Raw genomic sequence first — 21,776 nt, forward strand, 5'->3', positions numbered from 1 at the left:
GTGGGGTCATTGAGGCAGAATGTATGAAACATTTTGGGTTGTTTTGAAATATTCAGGCTTGACAACTGACTTCAAGCCCTTGATGCCAAGGACCAGACTAAATTGTGCTGGCCACGTGGCCCGTGCCTGCCGCTAGAAGCTGCGTCTCCAGCGCAGACACAGGGGACTGAGAACAAATTGCTCTGGGAACATGGATACAGCAGAGACTCTACCAGCAGAGAAGGCTTAAATTAAAGGGATAATTTCCCACCCGAGAGTCATCCGCTTCTTTAGAAAGGCCCCAACTAGAGTATTCTTTACACATTTTATTGTCATCAATGGATGGTACTAAGGACGTTTTGTCATAACACACCCACACACACACTCACATATATATCCTTAGAGAATTTCTAGAGCAGCCACTGATGCATTATCTTAAAACAATGACAATAATCCCTTATTCTTGATCTGTAAATTAGTCAAATTGTTGCAAAAACATTTTTTTCTCATAACCATTATGAAAATCCATTTGCTGAAATGAGAGTTTTGTCTCTTTTTAAAAGAGAACTTTTTGGCCTAAAGATCAAAAGATTTGCCAAGACATTTACCAAGTGCACAGCAGGGCTGGATGAGGATTACAGGCATGTGCTGGGGAGCCAGACAGCCTGGGTTAGAATCCTGGTTCTCCCCCCTTAACTATGAACCTTGGGCAAATTAATCAATCCCATGTGTCCCTCTGTTTCTTCATCTAACACTGGCTTCACAGCATTACTCCCAGGATCCAAAGAGTTGATATATGTACAGGGCTTAGAACAGTGGCCAGTACGCAGTAGCACTATTTAAGTATGTGTGAAATAAACACATTAGTAGATGTGGAAAGAGCTGCCTGTTCTCAGGACTTTTAGGATATCAATCCTACTGACTTTGTCTTCTGTGTCATGTGAGAGTAACAACACATACTTGGCTTGTATAAAAGATGTAAATATTTACACAAATACGGAGAGATTACTCAGTTTTAACCGAGTATCTTAAATATGCTAAAACCCTCAAGAGCACCAATGAAAGCCATGCCCCTCCGCTCCTTTAAATACGAATACATTTTCATTGGTGCACTAGCTCACACATGGTGAGTCTGCTTCTCCCACTGCAGAAAAGCATCGGGCCAAGTAAACAAGAGTGAGCCACAGTATCAAGTTTCTTCTCCATTTCAAGACATAAATATAGACTTGATCGGCCAAAGCCTATGGGCCACTTCTGCAGCGTTATAGCATTTTTCCTTCGCGGCTTTCAACTCAGCCGACAGCAACAAGCTTCTGAGTCAGAATCTGTAATTTAAAATCAAGTGGCTGGTTTTACCTACAAGGCACAAATAAACTATCAATGAAAGTGTTTACGATGACCTTGGGAATGCCAGCGAATATATCTTGCTAGCAGCGCGGCTCCGGCCTCATCTGTCTTGCCGGTAACACGCCGGCGGCCGGCGCAGGACAGCGGGCGGAGGCGGGCGCCCCCTGCAACTTATGTAACCACGGCCCCGCGCTCGCCGCCTCTAATTGGTACCCTGCCGCCGCTTCAGCGTTCAGTTACTTCGGGAGGAGGGCGGTTCGGCTTCAATTTAATTATCTTCCCGATGGCAGGCAGGGTAAGGCCCCTCTGCTCCTCGATGGACAGGGGGAAGCGGCGGCAGCCAGGGGGCCTCCGGGAGGGCGGTGGGGACTGGGCCATTGCGCCTCCAATACCCTCGTAGGAGAATGTGCCTCCCGAGTGTTTCCGCAAGCACATGAACCAGACACGATTCTGAAAACCATCAAGGTGAGCCCCGAGAAGATAGAGCCACGAGAATAGGCAGGAGGCCCAATCCGCGGCCAGATGGCCCCCCAAGCCCAGGAGCAGAATCCAGGGAGAAGAATGGAAGGATGCTTACTTACGGCGGGGAGTGGGGGGGTAGGGTGTGTGTGTGTGGTGGGGGGGGGGGGGGGGGGGGGGGGGGGGGGGGGGGGGGTGTTTTGGCCATCTGGGCGTTCAACACAAGGAAATAAATTCTCTCCAAAGTAATAAATGTGTGTGTGTGTGTGTGTGTGTGTGTGTGTGTGTGTGTGTGTGTGTGTGTGTTGGCCATCTGGGCATTCAACACAAGGAAATAAATTCTCTCCAAAGTAATAAAATGGTTTTGCTAGTAAGAAACACCACAGGAAGGTGTGTTTCGTCCCCTCTCCTTTAAACGATGAGAAAGAAGCACAAGGGTAGAGTGGCTGTAACCTGTCTTGACTTTGGAAAACCGGGAGATTGACTGAAGCTCATTTTCGACCTGAAGATAATATAGCGGGCACCTTAGAGAGCTGGAAACTAGCATCACGAAAGGTCACATTCAGGAGAAGAGAAAGTGTTTCTGTATTTCTCAATGTCTGTCACAGGTGGGGAAAAAAAAAAAGATAGCTAATGAGATCTTCCTAGTGGGGACTTCTCAACCTGGCTGACATTAGCAATGCCTTTTTTATTTTATTTATTTGTCCTTACACCTTAAGTGAAGACGTTAGGCTTTAGGGCCTCTTTGAAGATGATGCTGTTGCCTCTATTGTCTCCTGGGATCTTGGGGGAGAGGGAGAGGGAGATGAGGGCGGTTCACAGAAATTGATGAACCTAGCTTAGAACCCTTTTAACCTCATGAACGAAGTTCACATGGTTTAACATATCATTTCTTACTAGACTCTCTGGCTTTGAAAAAAAACATTACTAAGCCTTGCAGTTTATTCAGACTTCTACTCAAAAAGTAAACAGGGATGATGTCTGCTTAGTCTGGACTTCTTTAAGGAACACCCTCAGACAGAAAAAGTAAAATTTCCAAGTGAGGCATATCCACCAAAATTCCAACTCTATCAATTTTTAAAATAGTATCCATTCAATTTTTAAATTAGATAAGTTACATCTAACTATTGGAGAACACCTCAAAATTGAATAGAAAAACCTATCAGAATGTATCTATAATCCTACCACTCGAGAAACTATTTTTTTCTCTGTACATAAGAGCTATTTTATTTTTGTATGATCATACCATATATTTTGTGTAGCCAGTTTTTTTGCTAGTCAAAATAATTTGAGTATTTCTTCACTAGTTGATCTTTTACAGTGACTTAAATATATACATATATGTATGTATCAGCACACTGTTTTTTATGTCGATACTAGAATACACTGACATCTTATTTTCTTCATTTTTGTAATTTCCAAATGATATAGTTAACTTATTCTTATGCCTTATGCTTTCTTATTTTAGTGAACTAAAGAGTATCCAGTTTTTGTGTGTTTTCTTGTAGAAGAAAAGTAAACAATGTGAGTGGATACCCCCCACAAAAAAAAAAACCACCACTAACATTACAGAAAGCTTTTTGTTCTCTGCTTCGGGAGTCGAAAGAGAATGTAGGAATTGAATTTCTACTAACTCTGATGGCTGAGTGGGGTGTTTATCTCCCTAAACTCTGAAAGGGTGTGTCTGTGTTTCCCTTTGGAGCAGATTCTACTGTGCAGTGAAAATGCTGTGTACTTGAATTGGCTCCAACCAAATGCACCGTCTCTAACAGGAAAAAGACACACACAGGAAAGACACACACACACTTGCTACACCAAGCATATCCCAATCTCCCACCTTTGCCCCAGACTCTTGGCACAGATCATTTGGGTGCACCCAATATATTTTTCTCTGTCTCAGTGATCCCACCTACAAGGGGAAATGCACTTAGACTGCTTTATTATTAAAGCATTCTAAAAACAAAAAGCCCAACATAGGAAAGTGGGCACTGATCTAAGACACCTTTTCCTTAGCCAAGTGTTTTGTTGAACTGACAAATTTTCGATATTCCTTTTAAGGGCATTGGAGGACAGACTTCATATGCTCCATGCAAATCCAGTTCAAGGAAATTAAGACTTACCAAAAAAAAAAAAAAAAAATCTGCGTTACCTCTGGGGGCTGGATGAATGCCCTCCTAAAACATTTTTTGGCCTGTCTAAAAATCCAATTTCTAGAATAATCAGATATGCAACCCCTTAAAAAGTCCTCCGATTTTGTACTCATGTTTCTTTCTCTGTGACGATAAAAGAGAAAGAAAAATGACAACTTACTTTCATGGCAAACTGGATACATGTCCGTTCATCAACTTGATAGGAGACACAAAGCATAAACAAACCGAGATAGGCCACTAAGCAGACCTGCAACCAAGAACAAGGATGAAAGGATGTTATCAGGGCAAGCTTCCTAATGACATCAATCTCTGTGTCTTTCACCAGTAACATCCTTGTTATCAAGGTGTTCATTTCATTTGCTTATCTTTATGGGATATTTTTCCTCAGCTTGGAACGGAGTTTTAAAAGTAGGAAAGTCCATTTATTTCAATTTAGCCAGTATTTATGAAGTCCTTTTGATGTGCCGGGTGCTATGCAAGGTCCTTCAGTGCATACGATGATGAACAAAACTTCCTCAACCTCAGTAACTGTATAGTCCAGGCCAGGCGACAATAAGTGCACACACTATTCTAAGGCAGGGCATTCTGTGTCAAATGCTATTCAGAGAAGTACAAAAAGAGGGGAAAAAAAACCAACAACATTGAGTTGGGCAATTAAAAAAGCCTTTGCTAAAGAGGTGGATTTGAAATGGTTCTTGAAAGGGATGACGATAATAGTAATGATCACTAACTGTCACTGGATACTTACTTTGTGGCTGGGGCTCTTCTAAGAGTTTTGTGTGGATTTCTTCATGCAATCAGGACAAAACCCTATGAAGTAGGTGCTGTTATGATCCCTGTATTATAAATGAGGGACCAGAAGCACAAAGCTAGTAAGTGCTGGAACCAGACCTTAAATCAGGTAGCTTGGGTGAATCAGTATTGGCAACAGCACAGATATAGGAGTGTGTGTGGAAAGAAGGGTGAACGTGTATCCACAGTGGAAATAACACAGTATAGAGCGGGAAAGGTAGGTGGTGAGGTAGACCTGATTTAGCAAAGAGTGGGGCTCCCTTGAGCACTTTTGATCAGGGGAATGACATTTTTCAAGACATGTTTCAGGAAAATGAGCAGTGGGTGTTGGGTGGCTTGGCGGTGAAAACATCAGGATCTTGTTTTACTAATCTAAAAGCAGGATTAATCCATCCAGTGGGCCAGAGCTCAGAGGGTGGTGGACAAAGTCAGAGAAAGAGGTGAGAGGAAAGGTGAAGTAAAAGTAACATCTGTACATCTTGACTATTGTGTGACTGACGGGTGGACAATGGAATGGGAGAAATAGAAAGCTATCTTCAAGCTCTTGAGTGTTAGTGACCGAAAAAGCAGGGCTGCGCCTGACAGAAAGAAGGCTTCAAGAGGAATGGCAGCTTATAAAACATGATCAATGTTTAAAACAATTTTTAAAATCAAAGCACAGTTAATTTATAATGTTGTGTTAGCTTTAGGTGTACAGCAAGGTGATTCAGATACACACACACACACACGCATATATATATATTTCTTCTTTAGGTTCTTTTCTACTATAGGTTATTATAAGACATTGAATATAGTTATTTGTACTATACAGTTGGTCCTTGTTGTTTATCGATTTTATATATAGTGTTTATCTGCTAATCCCAAACTCCTAATTTATCTCCCTCCTCAGACAGTAAAGAATCTGCCTGCAATGCGGGAGACCCAGGTGCAATCCCTGAGTCAGGAAGATCCCCTGGAGAAGGAAATGGCAACCCACTCCAGTATTCTTGCCTGGAAAATCCCATGGGCAAAGAAACCTGGCAGGCTACCATCCATGGGGTCACAAAGAGTCGGACATGACTGAGCAAGTAACACTTTCACTATATATATATATATGTATCTTTTTAAGATTCTTTTCCATTATAGGTTATTACAAGATACTGTATATAGTTCCCTGTGCTATACAGTAGGTCTTTATTGTTTATCTGTTTTATATATAGCAGTTTGTATCTGCTAATCCCAAACTCTGAATTTATCTCCGCCTTCACCCCCACTATCCCCTCTGGTAACTGTAAGTTTGTTTTCTATATCTGTGAATTTATTTCTGATTTGTAAATAAGGTCATTTATATCATTTCTTAAGAGCCCATATATAAGTGATATCACATGATATTTTGCTTTTTCTGACTTCACTTAATGTGATCATCTCTAGGTCCATCCATTTGTTGCAAATGGCATTATTTTCTTTGTTTCTATAGCTGAATAATGTTCTGGAGAAGAGACTAGTTTGAAAAGGTATGAACTTCAGAGTTCACTGCAGCACTATTTACAGTGGCCAAGACACGGAAGCAACCTTGTGTCCATCAGCAGGTGAGTGGATGAAGAAGACGTGGCACATTAAACGCGTGTGGACAGTGCGCAGTTGTGTCCGACTCTCTGCGACTCCACGGACCAGCCAGGCTCCACTGTCCATGTAATTTTCCAGGCAAGAAGACTGGAGTGGGTTGCCATTTCCTACTCCAGGGGCTCTTCCCGATCCAAGGATCCAAACCACATCTCTTGTGTCTCCTGCACTGGCAGCAGATTCTTTCCCACTGTGCCACCTGGGCTTCCCGACAGGAAACATGCTTGATCTGATTTCCTTTTTAGTGCATTAGAGTTTCTTAAACTCTGATTGACAGTTTCTAATCAGAGCATACCTATTCACACTCAACTTTGGAAACCTTAAAATGTTGCTAAGTTCTACTTTAGGATGGAAAACATAAGCAACCAAACTGCGTTTTCCGATAAGCACAGTTTTCCTAGAGACAAAGTTGGAAGTGTGGCTGAGAGTCGCCCAGCAAGTCATCGAATGGCTGGTTTGGCGATATCATAACTCCTACCCCCCAGGGCCAGCTTTGAACCTCAGACCATCTCTGCTAGAGCAGTAGATCTATTTATTTACAAAGCCCACATAGCATGTTAAGGTAGAACCTCTATTCCATTCGCCCTTTGATGACAAAATCAGTAAGTATCTTATGCCCTCACAGATTCCCAAGTTGAGAGTTGGTGAGGTTTCCACTGGGCTGTGAAGCCAAAGCCAAGTCTTCTTTGAGTGCAAGCTGTTTTCAGGGTTTTCTGCCACCAGGACAGGCTGATGGTTAAAGAACATAGATGACATGTCTGGTGGAGAGACAAGCATGTGGGTTGGAGAGGTTTGGGTAGAAAATATAGCAGATAGAACCCAGAAAGGCAGCTTTTCAGCAGAGCATTGACAAATGTGGAGGTAATGATACAGAAATTATTCGTGTAGTCTACAATGTGGCTGTATTTTCAAGTGAGGCATGAAATTCTTTTTCAAAGTTTGTTTTAAAAATATATCTAGGGAGGGAGATTCAAGAGAGAGGGAACATACGTACATCTATGGCTAATTCATGTTGATGTGTGGCAGAAATCAAACCAATATTATAAAGCAATTATCCTTCCATTAAAAATAAATACATTTTTAAATGTATTAATATATCTAATTGAAGTGTAAATTCGATAAGGCTTATAGGGGCTTACTATGTATTTTTCAAATTAAGAATCTACAGAACTGAAACAATGGAAGAAAGACCTTTTTTTGTTTATTGGCCACAAGCCCAGTGGAGACTTTTAAACTTGCTTCCGTGGGCACTGTCAGACCCTAAGCACATGTCTGGGGTCCTTTGTTAACATCTGTCCACAGGTGCACAGAGTCAGGCTCTCTCCCGCGTAACTGCTTTTGTCCCTAGCGGCTGCTTGGAAGTTGGCAACTGCCAAGACTCTCCCCTTTGTCTTTAGGAGAGACACATTCCAACAATCAAGCCTAACTAACCAGTATCTTAAAAATCTAACTCTGCCTTCCTTGCACAAATTTTTTGACTTCAGTAATATCTACTTCTGTGAAGCCTTAATTTAGCTTGTTTCCAGCAAGAAGTACCACAGGAACATATACTCTTAGAGTATTTCATTTAGTCATTAGATAGAAGTTTTTTTTTTTTTTTTTTTTTTTTTTGAGGCCAGACTTTTTTCAACATCTCCAGGAACGGAGTGATAAGAAAAAGTTTCAGCCTTCAAGGAGCTCTCAGTCCAGTGGGGAAAGAGAGTGAAGTTACAATACCATGTAAGTACTAGACTGTGTCTGCTGTATTACATGGAAGGGGTGATTAATCTGAAGGTAACTTGAAGAAACTTGGATGGATTTTAAAAGGTAAGCAGAAATCAAGCATAAGGATGTGAGGAAGAGTAGAGAGAGTACTAGCAGGTATAAAAGCATGGAGAAATGCACAGTAAACATCCTCTCCCGTAGTTCCAGCACAGAGGATGGAAGAAGAAAAAGCAAAAGATGAACCTGCAGAGATACCCAGGAAGTAGGTCACAAAGGACTCATTTCAGTCTAGGACATTTGAAGCAAAGGAGTTATGTGATTGACTTTGCCTTTTAGAATGGTCTTTCTGGCTGTGAAGCATGGATTAGGGGAGGAAGACCAGCTAGAAAGTTGTTCTTATCTACAGAGAAATGGAGCGTGCCTGAGCAGGTAACTGAGAGAAATAGGTGTGTCTGAGTGATGTGAAGGAAGCGGATTTAGGGCTCTGAGAACTAATTATATGTGAGGGCTGAAGGAGAGGGAGGGATCCGTGAGATGCTCAGTTACTGCCATGAGGTGCCAGGTGGATGGAGTTCGCATTTAATAAGTCACATTTAATAAGAGGAAAAGCAGAATGGGAACTGAAATCAGTGAAGCCCACATGAACTCAGAGGTCAGTCACATGGCCCTAGAACTCAGAAAGAGGTCTGAGCTGAAGATAAGCCCTTGAGGCAATGGAAACCATCAGAAATGCTGTTTCACCCAGAGACAGTCTAAGGAAAACAGAAAGAGCCAAAGAAGTTACCCAGTTATGAAGAACCTTTGGATAGTTTGAACAGAAAGTGCCTAAATACACTTCTTAACTTTGGTTGTACCCCATGACATGTCTAAATACTATGAAAATGATCATCCTTTTGGATTTTTTAAAGTTTCAGCTCCTATATCTTGCTGCTGCTACTGCTGCTGCTGCTAAGTCGCTTCAGTCGTGTCCGACTCTGTGCGACCCCATAGATGGCAGCCCACCAGGCTCCCCCGTCCCTGGGATTCTCCAGGCAAGAACACTGGAGTGGGTTGCCATTTCCTTCCCCAATGCATGCAAGTGAAAAGTGAAAGTGAAGTCGCTCAGTCATGTCCGACTCTTAGCGACCCCAGGGACTGCAGCCCACCAGGCTCCTCCATCCATGGGATTTTCCAGGCAAGTGTACTGGAGTGGGGTGTCATTGCCTTCTCTGGCTTCTATATCCTAGTATAGGTTATTTACTATAAAGCCTGGATCGATCCAACATATTTTAACTTCTTGGCTTGATTGGTTCTGGAAGGAGAGTGAGGGAGTTCATTTTCTCACCTACAGCTCTGCATACTAGAACAATACTTTTTTTTTTAATGTTTGTCCAAATTGTTTTAGATAAATGTTAAAACACAAAATGTTATAGATACAATTTAAACCATTATTACACTCCCAGTCCCAAAGATGAACACTCTCCTGAGGTTGATCTGCAACTTTCCTAATAACTTTTCCCATTACCCTCAATTACATACATCTCCATAACAAAACATAGTATCATATTATTTCTTAAATTTGTGTAAGTCTCACCATACTGCAGTATGCTTTTGTAACTTGCTTTTAAATTTACATATTTTAATTTAAGGATAATTGCTTCACAGTATTATGTTGGTTTCTACCAAACATCAGTATGAATCAGTCATAGAGAACAATACTTCTTTATCAGAGAGTTTATTGGAGTTTAGAATGCAAGCACCTTATAGAAAAGTAGTATTTATTGAATTGTTCAGTCGCCAAGTCGTGTCCGACTCTTTGTGATCCCGTAGACTGCAGTACTCCAGGCTTCCCTGTCCTTCACTATCTCCTGGAGTTAGGAATCCTGAGAGGCCCCTCGCAACTCGCATGGCGACTTGCCTTTCCTGAGGCCACACGATCGGGTCCCTGAGGTCCCCGTTGTAACTCGAGAGGAACCTGCCGCAACTGGAGAAAAAGCAGGAGGTTCTCCCCTCCAGGCGAGATGAGGCCCTTTTCCACTGCAGCGTCTCGAGGGAAATCACACCTTCCCTCTTGAACCTCGAAAGGGTCCTTCACACCCTTGCTGCAACACAAGAAGTTCCCCGACACACCCGTCTCCACTCAAGTGGAACACTGAGTGTCCCGCCAAACTCAAGAGGAGCCCGGTTCCACCCTCCTCTGCATTGGATACTATCTAATCATCTTATCCCCCACCGCCCTCTTCTCCTTTTAGCTTCCATCTTTCCCAGCATCAGGGTCTTTCCTAATGAGTTGGCTCTTCCCAAGGTAGCCAATGTATTGGAGCTTCAGCATCAGTCCTTCCAGTGAATATTCAGGGTTGATTTCCTTTAGGATTTATTGAATAGTTAAAGCTGAAGGCTTTATGACCACAGGGAGCGAAGCAGATTTCTCATACCAGACCAAGAGTCTTGTTTCCTGAGCCAGCAGGACCTGGACATGCCAGGAAGACAGGGTGTTCTGGCTTCCCCAGGTGGGAAAGGGCAAGTTCTTGATCATGAGCAGTGACACTCGCCAGGCCTCTCTGGAACAACATTCTTGGATTCTGAGCAAGGGCTTCCATTAGATACGGGGAGGTGAAGCCATGGAACAGGAAAAAGGCAGTTATGTAAGATTTTCAAGAAGGCGTCCATTGGACCAGGGGCAGACAGGTGGAATCACTGGACAAAATCAGACAGGACCTGGGTGGCAATGAGAAAACTAGTGCTGAGGGGTTAGCCTCGAAGAGCTTGTCAAGGTCTAGTTCATATACAGATGGAGAGTTACGTTGATAGCAAAAGCTTGAAAGAAGCTTTTAATGAATAAAGAAAAAAGCCATCATTTAAAACCTATTCTTGGATGCGTATTTCTGCAGTCTGTTTAGCAAGAAGAGAAAACCTAAGTCCTGAATTTCACATTCTAAAGAGCTTCTTTGTCTGCTCAGAGTGAAGACTGCATCATCTGAATCTTAAATCCATGTCCTGTGTCTTGTCACTCTTGGTCTTTATTTGTGTTATTTGGCCTATTGTACCTGCAGTGGTTCATTTTGAGGGTGGGTTTATTATGAATAAAGAGTGAATGTTGCACCCAGGGTCTTGCAGATTTACCTACATATCATTTTTTCCCCTTTTCATTCTGACATAGCAAGAAGGTATCACCCTAAAACATTTTGTGAGAATTATTGGTATTTACTTTGCTCTGTGTCATATTTATATTCTGGTCTTGTGACATTCACACAACCTCCAATTTATTTGTTTTCTTCTTTTTTGTTGTCGACAGAGCTGCCTGACAGGGCTATCTGGGGAATATAACCTCCCCTGTCAAATGCCTTTCAAGGTTTCTCTCCTCCTTTCATCCTCCCTTTCATTCGTGTACCTGAAATGTGATTCTATTTCTGTAAGTTAATCAGCGTTCACCCTTGTATTTAAAGTACTTTAATTCAGTCAATAGAGTAACAAAATGAACTCTCTTCTCATGTTTGCACAGCCAAGATGATCAACAAGAGATGGAGCAGAACTATAAATGTTTCTCTGGATATTTCTTAAGAGAATTGCTATGGATTTTCACCTATTTAGTAGAATTTAAGGTAGTGTATCAGAAATAATTTGCAACAAATGATAGATATATTGTAATCTGTCAAATGAAGCAGTCTCAAAAGAATTGCTTATGAATACATAGCTTATCAGAGACTTAAATAATATTCAAGAGGACATTTCAGAGAATCTATTAAAAGATATCTATTGGATCAAGATTTCAGAAGAATGGGATAGAATATTTTAGCACAGCTTAAGCATTTTTACTAGATTCTCATTGCAACTGCCTCTGGTAAGAGGTAACCACAAGTCTAAGCTAGTGGTTCAGAGTTACTTGGAGGACTTGGTGAAAACTCCTTTATTTCCAGGATTTCTGACCCAATAGGTCTGGGGCAGAGACCAAGAACCTGCATTTCTAACAAAGAAGACAACACTTTGAGAACAACTGCCTGCCTGCTAAGTCGCTTCAGTCGTGTCTGACTCTTTGCAATCCTATGGACTGGAGCCCACCAGGCTCCTCTGTCCATGGAATTCTCCAGGCAAGAATACTGGAGTGGGTTGCCACTCCCTCCTCCAGGGGGTCTTTCCAACCCAGGAATCGAAACCCCGTCTCCTGCATTGCAGGAGGATTCTTTACTGCTGTACCACCAGGGAAGCCCTGAGAACCGCTAGTCTAAGCTAAAAATGTACTCTTCTAAATGCTGATGCTATGGGGTTTATCTGGATGATTAGGGGTTAGAAGTGATACATTGACTTGTGGAGTTTCCTACAGAAGAGTTGTTTATTACCAGTAATAATGAGATGTATCGGCAGTTTCCCCATAAATAAATTTAGTCACGGCTATTGTAGCAAAATTCCTTACAATTGGAGGGAAATATGCTTTGTCTTCATTACTACTTGAATATGACCTCATTCTAGAGCCTGTAGCCTTAGTGTGTGTAGTTGATGATTGGGGAGCATCTCTAAGTCATCGCAGTGCGATGTGGCACTCCACTACTGTTGACAGGCACTGCCTATGGCACTCCAAGCCAGAGTAAAGCAAACATCCAATACTGGACCATCTCTTTAGCAGGGTGCTGGTAAATGATTACCAGCTGCAGGGGTGGAAGCTGCTATTTGCAGCATTTGCTAATTTCCATGGTGGAAATACTGCTACCAGTGCTGATTTAAAGCTACCAATGTGAAGTCACTGAGCACAGAGTTGGGAAGAGATGTACACAATCAGTTTTCACTAGCCCATTAGCTGTACCCTAGCGCACCCCACACCCCTACTGCACTGCCTGTCCATCAGAAGTGCCCTAGAGCATCCTGTGCTTCCTACCACATTGTATGCCTCCTCTTTGGAAGCATCTGGTTACCAAGTGGGATTAGTTTGTAACTAAAGAGCAAAGTTTGGCACCTGATGCAAAAAGCCGACTCACTGGAAAAGACGCTGATGCTGGGAAAGATTGAGGGCAGCAGGAGAAGGGGACGACAGAGGATGAGATGTTTGGATGGCATCACCGACTCAATGGACATGAGTTTGAGTAAGCTCTAGAAGATGGTGAAGGACAGGGAAGCCTGGCGTGCTGCAGTCCATGGGGTCGCAGAGTCAAACATGACTGAGCAACTAAACAGCAACAACAAAGAGTAAAGTTTGACACATTACTTTTTATTAGTTGTTTGGAATCACTGAAACTAGCCTACAGAATCAGTATCAAGGTGCAATAGTATAAAGGTGCAGGGGAATAAGCCAGGGAGAAATCCTAGTACTCATTTCCTAATTTGTGAAAATGGAGTAAGAATTGTGGCATAAGAATTGAACTGAATAACAATCTCTGAGCTCTTGTTATTCATGACCATGCCAATGTAGGCATCAATCCCCAACTGAGTTGAGCTCAGCAGCTTTATTGTGGTAGGCACTAGGAAGAAGAGTAAGATAGGGCCTTTGTTTTTTAGAAATTTACAGTTTAATCTCTACTTTGCAGAGAAATTGAGGCTTGGGAAAATTAATCGGCATGGAGAATGTCATTTGACCAGGATAGATCCGGTGTAAGAATGAGCAGCCACAGCAACTCATTTAAACTGTTATTTCCTGACTGCTCATCAAAACCTCTCATGCTGGGACTTCCCTGGTGGTCCAATGGTTAAGAATCTGCCTGACAATTCACAGGACCCGAGTTCCATCCCAGATCTGGGAAGATCCCACATGCCTCGGGACAAATAAGCCCGTGTGCCACAACTACTGAACGCAAGCTCTAGACCCCATGAACCACACTACTGAGCCCATGTGCCATAACTCCTGAAGCCTATGTACCTACAGCTGTGCCCCACAATAAAAGAAGCCACCAAAATGAGAAGCCCATGCCCTGCAGCTAGAGAGTAAGCCTCTGCTTCTTGCAACTAAAGCCCATGCACAGCAACAAAGACCCAGTGTAGCCAAAAATTAATCAATTAACTAACTAATTTAAAAACGCTCATGCATTCCATAATATAAGGGACATTGAATCAACTGTGATTTTTTTTTCCTGCTGTGCCTTAGTTTTTAAAGACAACAAAGTGTTTTCTGTTAATCAGATAGGCTGTAAATATGGTAGAATGATGAAGTTATCCACTCTCCACATTTGTTATTATTTTAAATTGCATTTTAAGGTAAAAGCAAGATAAAAGGACTAAAAACTACTCCAATCAGATGAGATGAGAAAGGTAAAAATAACTCAAAAGCATGAACATCAAGTTACAGTTCATTCAACAAGTGATTACTGCTTCTTTAGTTTTGTTAAAATCAAGTCTGGAACTATAATCAAGGAGACAGTGCTGCATAGTGGAACAAATGTGGACTCTAGAGTCTGAATCTTGACCTTGCCACTTTGCACCTAAAAGATCTTGACCAAAATTATAGCTTCTTAGCCTTGGTTTTGTTATCTGTGAGATGCAAATAATACTGCCTTCTTTTGATGGTCAATTAAATAATTAATGATAATGTAAGTAAGGGGCCTAGGATAATATCTTCACAAATGGATAATAACTTCTAGTGGTTACTACCATAATTATTATTGCAAGTAGAGTCACTCGTACATTTATTACAGTAAGCCAAATTTAGAGTATATTTCAGGGATCAGAAATGTATTACCAACTTAAGCAGGTTTAGAACTGAAAACACATGTACTGTCTTGGTTACAAATATGAAAATATTTTTTATTAGTGCCAGTGGATACTTGGTGCAATCTTTATGTAAGAAAAACTAATTAATAAGTCTAGATTGTTTGACATTTTAATGCTAATATTGAGCAGTTTTATGTGCCAGGCATTAAACTAAGAACTCTTTGTAAATTATCTTCTTTGGTATCGTAAAATATCCTTGAGATAGTTGCTGTTATTACCCCATTTTTATAGATGAGGAAACTAAAGTTCAGAATGGTTTTATGCTCAAGGTCATATAGCAAATACAGAACTCAAGGCTGTATGTGGTCAGGAGTACAGAGCCTGACTCTTAACCATTATACATCCTGGCTGCCTCTCTTTGGAGGACTCTAGACAGCCCTATAAGAGAAGGAGAGCTGCAGAGATTTAGAAAACATTCCATCATCTGCTCTTCTCCTTGTGGGAGGGCAGGAAGCCCTGCTCCTGAGGCATTGTGTAAAGATCAGTCTTTGAAATCCAGACTCTGTCTAAGCTGGGGGATGAGGACACAGTCATTGAGACTCAATCTCATCATGTATAAAACAGAAAATAAAACTTCCTTTATAATTTAAGGGTCATAAATAATGTGCCCAGAAGGGTAGTAGGTATTATTTTTTCCATCTCATATGACCTCAAACTGTGCCAGTGCAACTTACTCTGAAATTTGAGCTGAAATGAATGATATAAATAGATGTAGCCCTCTATCACATCTTAGAAATAATCTCATTCTCTTCATTTAATTAGTGTTCACTGTGTATCTACCATGTGCTAGAAAGTCTTTGAGGCTCTGGAGATACTAGAGGCTCCAGAGGCTCTGGAGAGTTAAGAGAAGAGGCAAAAATTGCTGCTTTGATAGAGCCAATGTTTTAAAGTGGAGAGGCAGACCTTAACAAGTGAATTAAGCAGAAATATAACGTGTTGAGGCTTCCCTGATGGTCCAGTGGCTGAGACTCTGGATCCCAATGCAGGGGGCCTGGGTTCGATCCCTGATCAGGGAAGTATATCCCACATGCCACAACTAAGGATCCTACATGCAGCAAATAAGATCTGGTGCAGCCAAATAAATAAATATATATATTTTAAAGAAATGTAATGTGTCAGTCATTGAGAAGAGCTATGGAGAGCATAGCACTTAACATCATGGCTTCTTTTTCACACAAACATGACATATAGTAATCAGCAAAAATAAATAAATCCTTAAAGTGATATGTTCTCCCTAAAAATGAATTGGTAATACCCAGCAATTCCTTAAGACAAGATGGTAAACTCTAGGTTGTTTCTTATGAGAATCTCAATGATTATTATTTCAACAACATGTATCCACTCTAAGTTAGCTAAGACTTCACAGGCTCCCAGAGAATGGACAACAGAGGATAACTACATAAAGGTTTAGAGCAAAATCAGCTGCATCTAAATGGCAGAAACTGGGTCAGTATATCTTAGCTCTGGATCTGACAGAGCGGGATTCAAAAGCCACCTCCATCACTTTTTAGCTTTCAGTCTCAGACAGGTAACCTCTTTGAGCCTCAGTTGCATCATCTTGGGATGATAACCACAGTACCTACTTCATAAATTGCTGTGAAGATTATATAAGACAGCATGTGTAAAAGGTTTATTATAGTACCAGCACACATGAAGCAGTCAATACTTGTTTGTCAAATACATAAATGAATAAATGAATCCATTCATTGAGAGATTTGGGCTACTTTTGCTTTCATAGCAAAGACCTACTTTTCAAAAATCTTTCTAATAATGTGACCTAAATAGCTTGCAAAGACCTAAGAATTATAAAACCTCTTTCTCTATTTCTTTTCTTTTGTGCTACAATCTAAATATTTATTATGTACTACTCAGGAAGTGCCAATCCTGGTAACCATGCGGAGCTGTATATGTTTCTCTGATTACACTATTATGGTTTTACAAAGATAAGCATTTAATTTCTGAAAAAAAAAATGCCATGTCGTTAAAAATATTTTCTATCCATAATAAATCCAAAATTAATGTTACTTTTTAAAAAAAGCAAAATTGTTTCAGCCAAACTTAGTGTGCAGATATTAATAGGAAGTTCCAAAAGTGATAGGCATGTAAAAGTAAAGGTTCCAAATTAACCAGAATTTATGGCAGAACTGAACATCAGGATGAGAGGAGAACATACTTATGGTCAATTAATGTACAACAGAGGCAAGAATATACAGTGGAGAAAAGACAGTCTCTTCAATAAGTGGTGCCAGGAAAACTGGACAGTTCCACATAAAAGAATCAAATTAGAATACCCTCTAACACTGCATACCAAAATAAACTGAAAATATTAAAGACCTAAATGTAAGACCAGAAACCATAAAACTCCTAGAGGAAAACATAGGCAGAACACTCTTTGACATAAATCATAGCAATATTTTTTTGGATCTGTCTCCTAAAGCAAAAAAAAAAAATAAATAAAAGCAAAAATAAACAAATGGCGCCTAATTAAACTTAAAAGCTTTTGCACAGCAAGGAAACCACTGACAAAATGAAAAGACAACCTGCTTAATGGGAGAAAATACTTGCAAATGATATGACTAATAAGGGGTTAATATCCAAAATGTATAAACAGCTCATAAAACTTAACATTAAAAAAAAAAAAAACAATTTAAACATGGGCAGAAGACCTAAATAGACATTTTTCCAAAGAGGAAATGCAGATGGCCAAGAGGCACATTGAAAGATGCTCAATGTGGCTAGTCATCAAGGGAATACATATCAAAACCACAGTGATGTATCACCTCACACCTATGGTTGTCGTCAAAGAGAACACAGATACAAATGTTAGCAAGGATATGAAGAAAAGGGAACTCTCCTATACTGTTGGTGGGGATGTAAATTGACACAGTCATTATGGAAAACAGATTGTAGGTTCCTAAAAATAGAACTACCATATGATAAAGCAATTCTACTCCTAGGTATATACACATGAAAAAAAAAAAAAAAAGAAAAACATGCAGAATACAGGATGCTTGGGGCTGGTGCACTGAGAAGACCCAGAGAGATGGTACGGGGAGGCAGGGGGAAGCGGGGGTCAGGATTGGGAACTCATGTACACCCGTGGCAGATTCATGTTGATGTATGGCAAAACCAATACAGTATTGTAAAGTAAAATAAAGTAAAATTAAAAAATAATAATAATAAAAAGAAAAAACATAATTTGTAAAGATACATGAACCCTAATGTTCATAGCAGCAATATTTTCAAAACAGGCAAGATGTGGAAGCAACCTAAGTGTCCATCAACAGATAAATGGATAAAGCAGATGTGATATGTATATGATATACGTGACTCATATGATAGTGATATATATGATCTATATATGAAGATGTGATATATATATCATATATACATATATAATGGAATACTACTCAGCCATGAAAAAGAATAAAATTTGCCATTTGCAGTAATATGGATGGACTTGGAGGGTATTATACTAAGTGAATTAAGTCAGACAGAGAAAGACAAATACTATAAACACTTATATATGGAATCTAAATACAATAAACGAGTGAATACAACAAAAAGGAAGCAAACCTACAGATACAGAGAACAAACTACTGGTTACCAATGATGAGATGGGGAGAGGGCAATATAGGGGTAGGAGATTAAAATGTACACACTATTGTGTATGAAATAACATACAAGGATATATTGTACAACACAGGAAATACAGCCAATATTTTATAATAACCATAAATGGAGTATAACCTTTAAAAATTGTGAATCACTATATTACACCTATAACATATAATCACCTATACTTCAGTTTAAAAATTCCAACAAGAAAAAAAAAGATGAGGGGGCAAACTGTAACTATCTGTCTCTAAACACTACAAATATAACTGTATAAGCATTAAAACATAGCACACTATAATTTTGAAAAAATTTTTCTTGGTTTTTATTAAACTAAGCTGGTGGCTCTAGAGGTAAAGAACCTGCCTACCAATGCAGGAGACATAAGAGATCTGTGTTCAATCTCTGGGTCGGGAAGATCCCTGGAGGAGGGTACGGCAGCCCACACCAGTATTCTTGCCTTGGAATCCCATGGACAGAGGAGCCTGGCAGGCTGTGGTCCATAGAGTTGCAGAGTCAGACATGATTGAAGCAACTTAGCACGCAAAATAGCAGCTTCTTTTCTACCACAAATAAAGCTATAGCTAGCAACAACTTTTTATAGCTAGTAACTTTTTTTAAGGAGTGTTTTATTTGGCTGACATGTTATTAGGAAGATACTCAATGCCTTTCCACTTGCCTTAGGAATCTACAACCCCAGAACTTCGTTGCTCTACTCTTGTTATTTTCATTTTTCCATCACAGTAAAAGTTGTCAATGAAGAGATGTAGTACAGAAATACTCTCTTCATCTAAGGATTAAGTTCCACCTACCCCAGGAAGAGTTTGGGTTATGAAACACATCCCCATCGGTGCATTTCTATGTATTTCTTGGAGGGAACAATTTGTAATCTTTAGTTTGCAAGTCAGATTATTTTTACAAGAAGCTGATAAAGATCCAGGTCAAAATTTCTCAGCAAAGAGGTAATTCTAGATGATGAATTCTCTCAGAGAAAATTATTTTTTTGCAGAGTTTAAAGAGAGAAGACACTTGCTGAACCATACCTAAGCTGAGCTCACCTGTAACATCTCAGTCTTTTTCTTCCCCTTTGTTACTATCATTGTCTTCTGGTCTGAGGAGTTGTTACCTGACAGATCTATGTCTGAATTGCTGTAACTCTATGGACTTTTCATCTATGAGTTTGCAAAGACATTCCAATCGAAGCAAAATGAATGATTTATGTGCTAATAAATTGAAAAAAGCAGGTCTATCATCACCTAGAACTTTCTTTAATCTAGATTGCTTTGGAAAATAAATTGTAGAAGTAAAATTTCTAAGAATTTATGAGACAATTGTTCAGGAAATTATTGCTCTTGCCATTGCCAGCAATGAGAGTGGATTCAACTGATTTGTTGTGATAAAAGATCTGATTGCCTGGCCAAGAAATATGAAGTGTTAAGAAGCACATACCAGACTGAAGTCTTTTGTTTAGTAAAATATATCCTTTCTAATTCCAAGTAATGAGTTTTATCATGATTTGAAGCTATCCAATAACCAGAATTTTATATCTATATCTGTGTTTATTTTGATATTAATATAGCTATATATCTTTATAAATCTCTTATATACAGAAAGATTATATATATGTATAATTTATGATAGGTAGATTTTATACAAGTGTTTAGAAAAAATTTTTAACCAGTGTTACATTATACTTTGCACTGCTGTGGAGGTTAGCCAGATCTGTTGAATCAACACAGAAAGAGTGGGGAGGACAATGTGCTGTTGGGTGACTACCCTGTTTCTTAGCACACATTGTGATTTGCAGATGGTTATATCTGCTATGTTGCTTTAGAAGATGTTAGAAAGCTATCCTGATGGGACTGATAAAGATGAGTTGGAACCTGTGACCAGCAGCTGGACGAAGGGAGCCTGAATCCTCCAAATCCTATGGATATAGTGTGCTTTCCTTGATGTTCCTGCCAAAATAAGGTTGGAAAGCTAGGGAGATCTGCAAGAGATGTGTCAGAACAAAGCTGCTACAATTTCTAAGTTTCAAAAACCTTGCTTGCAAATGACTGCAAATTAGCTCGTAATTTTAAAACCAATGAATCTCACAACTGTTTCATCAAATTACTTACAGAAAACTGAGAAAAATCCGACAACTATCCTGTGCATGACTTGTCAAACAGACATTCAAGTAGAGTCCATTTCGTTTGGGTCCTATTTTAATACTGCAATGCAGATTTGCACATCTATGCCAAGATACATATTTTATAGGAACTGCTGAGAGCTTTGCAATTACACCCTCAAAAAACTGAATAAGCACAGGGGACTTCCCTGGTGGTCTAGTGTCTAAGACTCTGCACTCCCATGCAGAGGATTTGAGTTTGATCCTTGGTTGAGGAACTAGATCCCACATGTTGCGGGGCAACAAAGCCCATAAGCTGCAACTAGAGAGGCCCACGCACTGCAACTACTGAGCCCACGTGCTCTAGAGCCCGCATGCCACAATTACAGAGAAGCTCCTACATGCTGCAACAAGACCCAACACAGCCAAAGATAAACAAACAAAAGTCTGTAAACGACATTAAAACCTTTAAAAAAAAAAGATTGAGTAAGCATGAACAACAAAATTGTTGAGCAATAAAGTTACTTCTTTATCATCCTGGCACTCCTCCTTCAATCATTTTGAATCTAGTATATTCATTCTTCAAAGTCTGTTCAAAGATCCTCTATACTCATTGCCCACTTTGTACACTTTTAGCTCATTTATTCCCCCAAACAAAGTAATAAGAAAAAAAAAAATACCCCATTTTATAGAATATTGTAACTTAGGTTAAGAAACTTGCAAAAAAAATCCAAAGAAGATTTTTTTTTTTTAAGCATTAAGAGGTTTCACTTTTACACAGTATTAAGAACAAAATGATAAGAAACTTCTCTCTATAAAACACTTTCAAATGCATTGAGCTTATATAGGCTAAGAGATGGATCTAAGACCATGGCATGAAGGTAGGCCCCTAAATGGCTACACCCTTATAGGACTACAAAATAATTAACCCAGTAGCACTGAAATTCATCAAGAAAATTGTTTTGTCTCAGTCGATGGTGTGGGGTAGAGATTCTGAGGAATTTTAATACTTGCAGAGTCTTGGAACCCATGAAGGTAAGAAAATAGACAGCAACATGAAAGTGATCCTGAGTTTTTTTTTTTTTTCAACAAATAAATTGTAAGAGGGAGAGAGAGGGAGAGAAGAAAGAAAGGAAAAAGGCAAAGAAAGAAGAAAAGGAGAGGGAAAAGGTAAATCTCTGAGTAAAGTGGATGTAAAAAATATATGAACCAATTGCTGTTCATGAATTTTGTTGGGATCCTGATTTCAACAAACTGTGAAGAAATATTCATGAGTTAATCATAAATGTTCAAACTCCGATTTCATCTTGTTAACTTGTTAGGTGTGAGTGCTATTTTGATTATTT

The 21,776-nt window shown here is 39.8% G+C and overlaps 1 protein-coding gene across 2 annotated transcripts in view; it reads right to left on the reverse strand.

Annotated features, from left to right (window-relative positions):
• Window positions 1–21,776, reverse strand: part of SSPN (sarcospan) — a 134,219-nt gene that overhangs the window by 6,587 nt on the left and 105,856 nt on the right. For both annotated transcript variants that reach the window (XM_042247374.2, XM_004007542.6), the window contains exon 2: window positions 4,096–4,182. In XM_042247374.2, coding sequence (XP_042103308.1) covers window positions 4,096–4,152 — 57 coding nt within the window. In that variant the 5' untranslated portion in view covers window positions 4,153–4,182. The remainder of the gene's footprint in view (window positions 1–4,095; window positions 4,183–21,776) is intronic.

This window comes from Ovis aries, chromosome 3, assembly GCF_016772045.2.
Source record: "Ovis aries strain OAR_USU_Benz2616 breed Rambouillet chromosome 3, ARS-UI_Ramb_v3.0, whole genome shotgun sequence".
In the NCBI taxonomy this organism is placed as follows: Eukaryota; Metazoa; Chordata; class Mammalia; order Artiodactyla; family Bovidae; genus Ovis; species Ovis aries.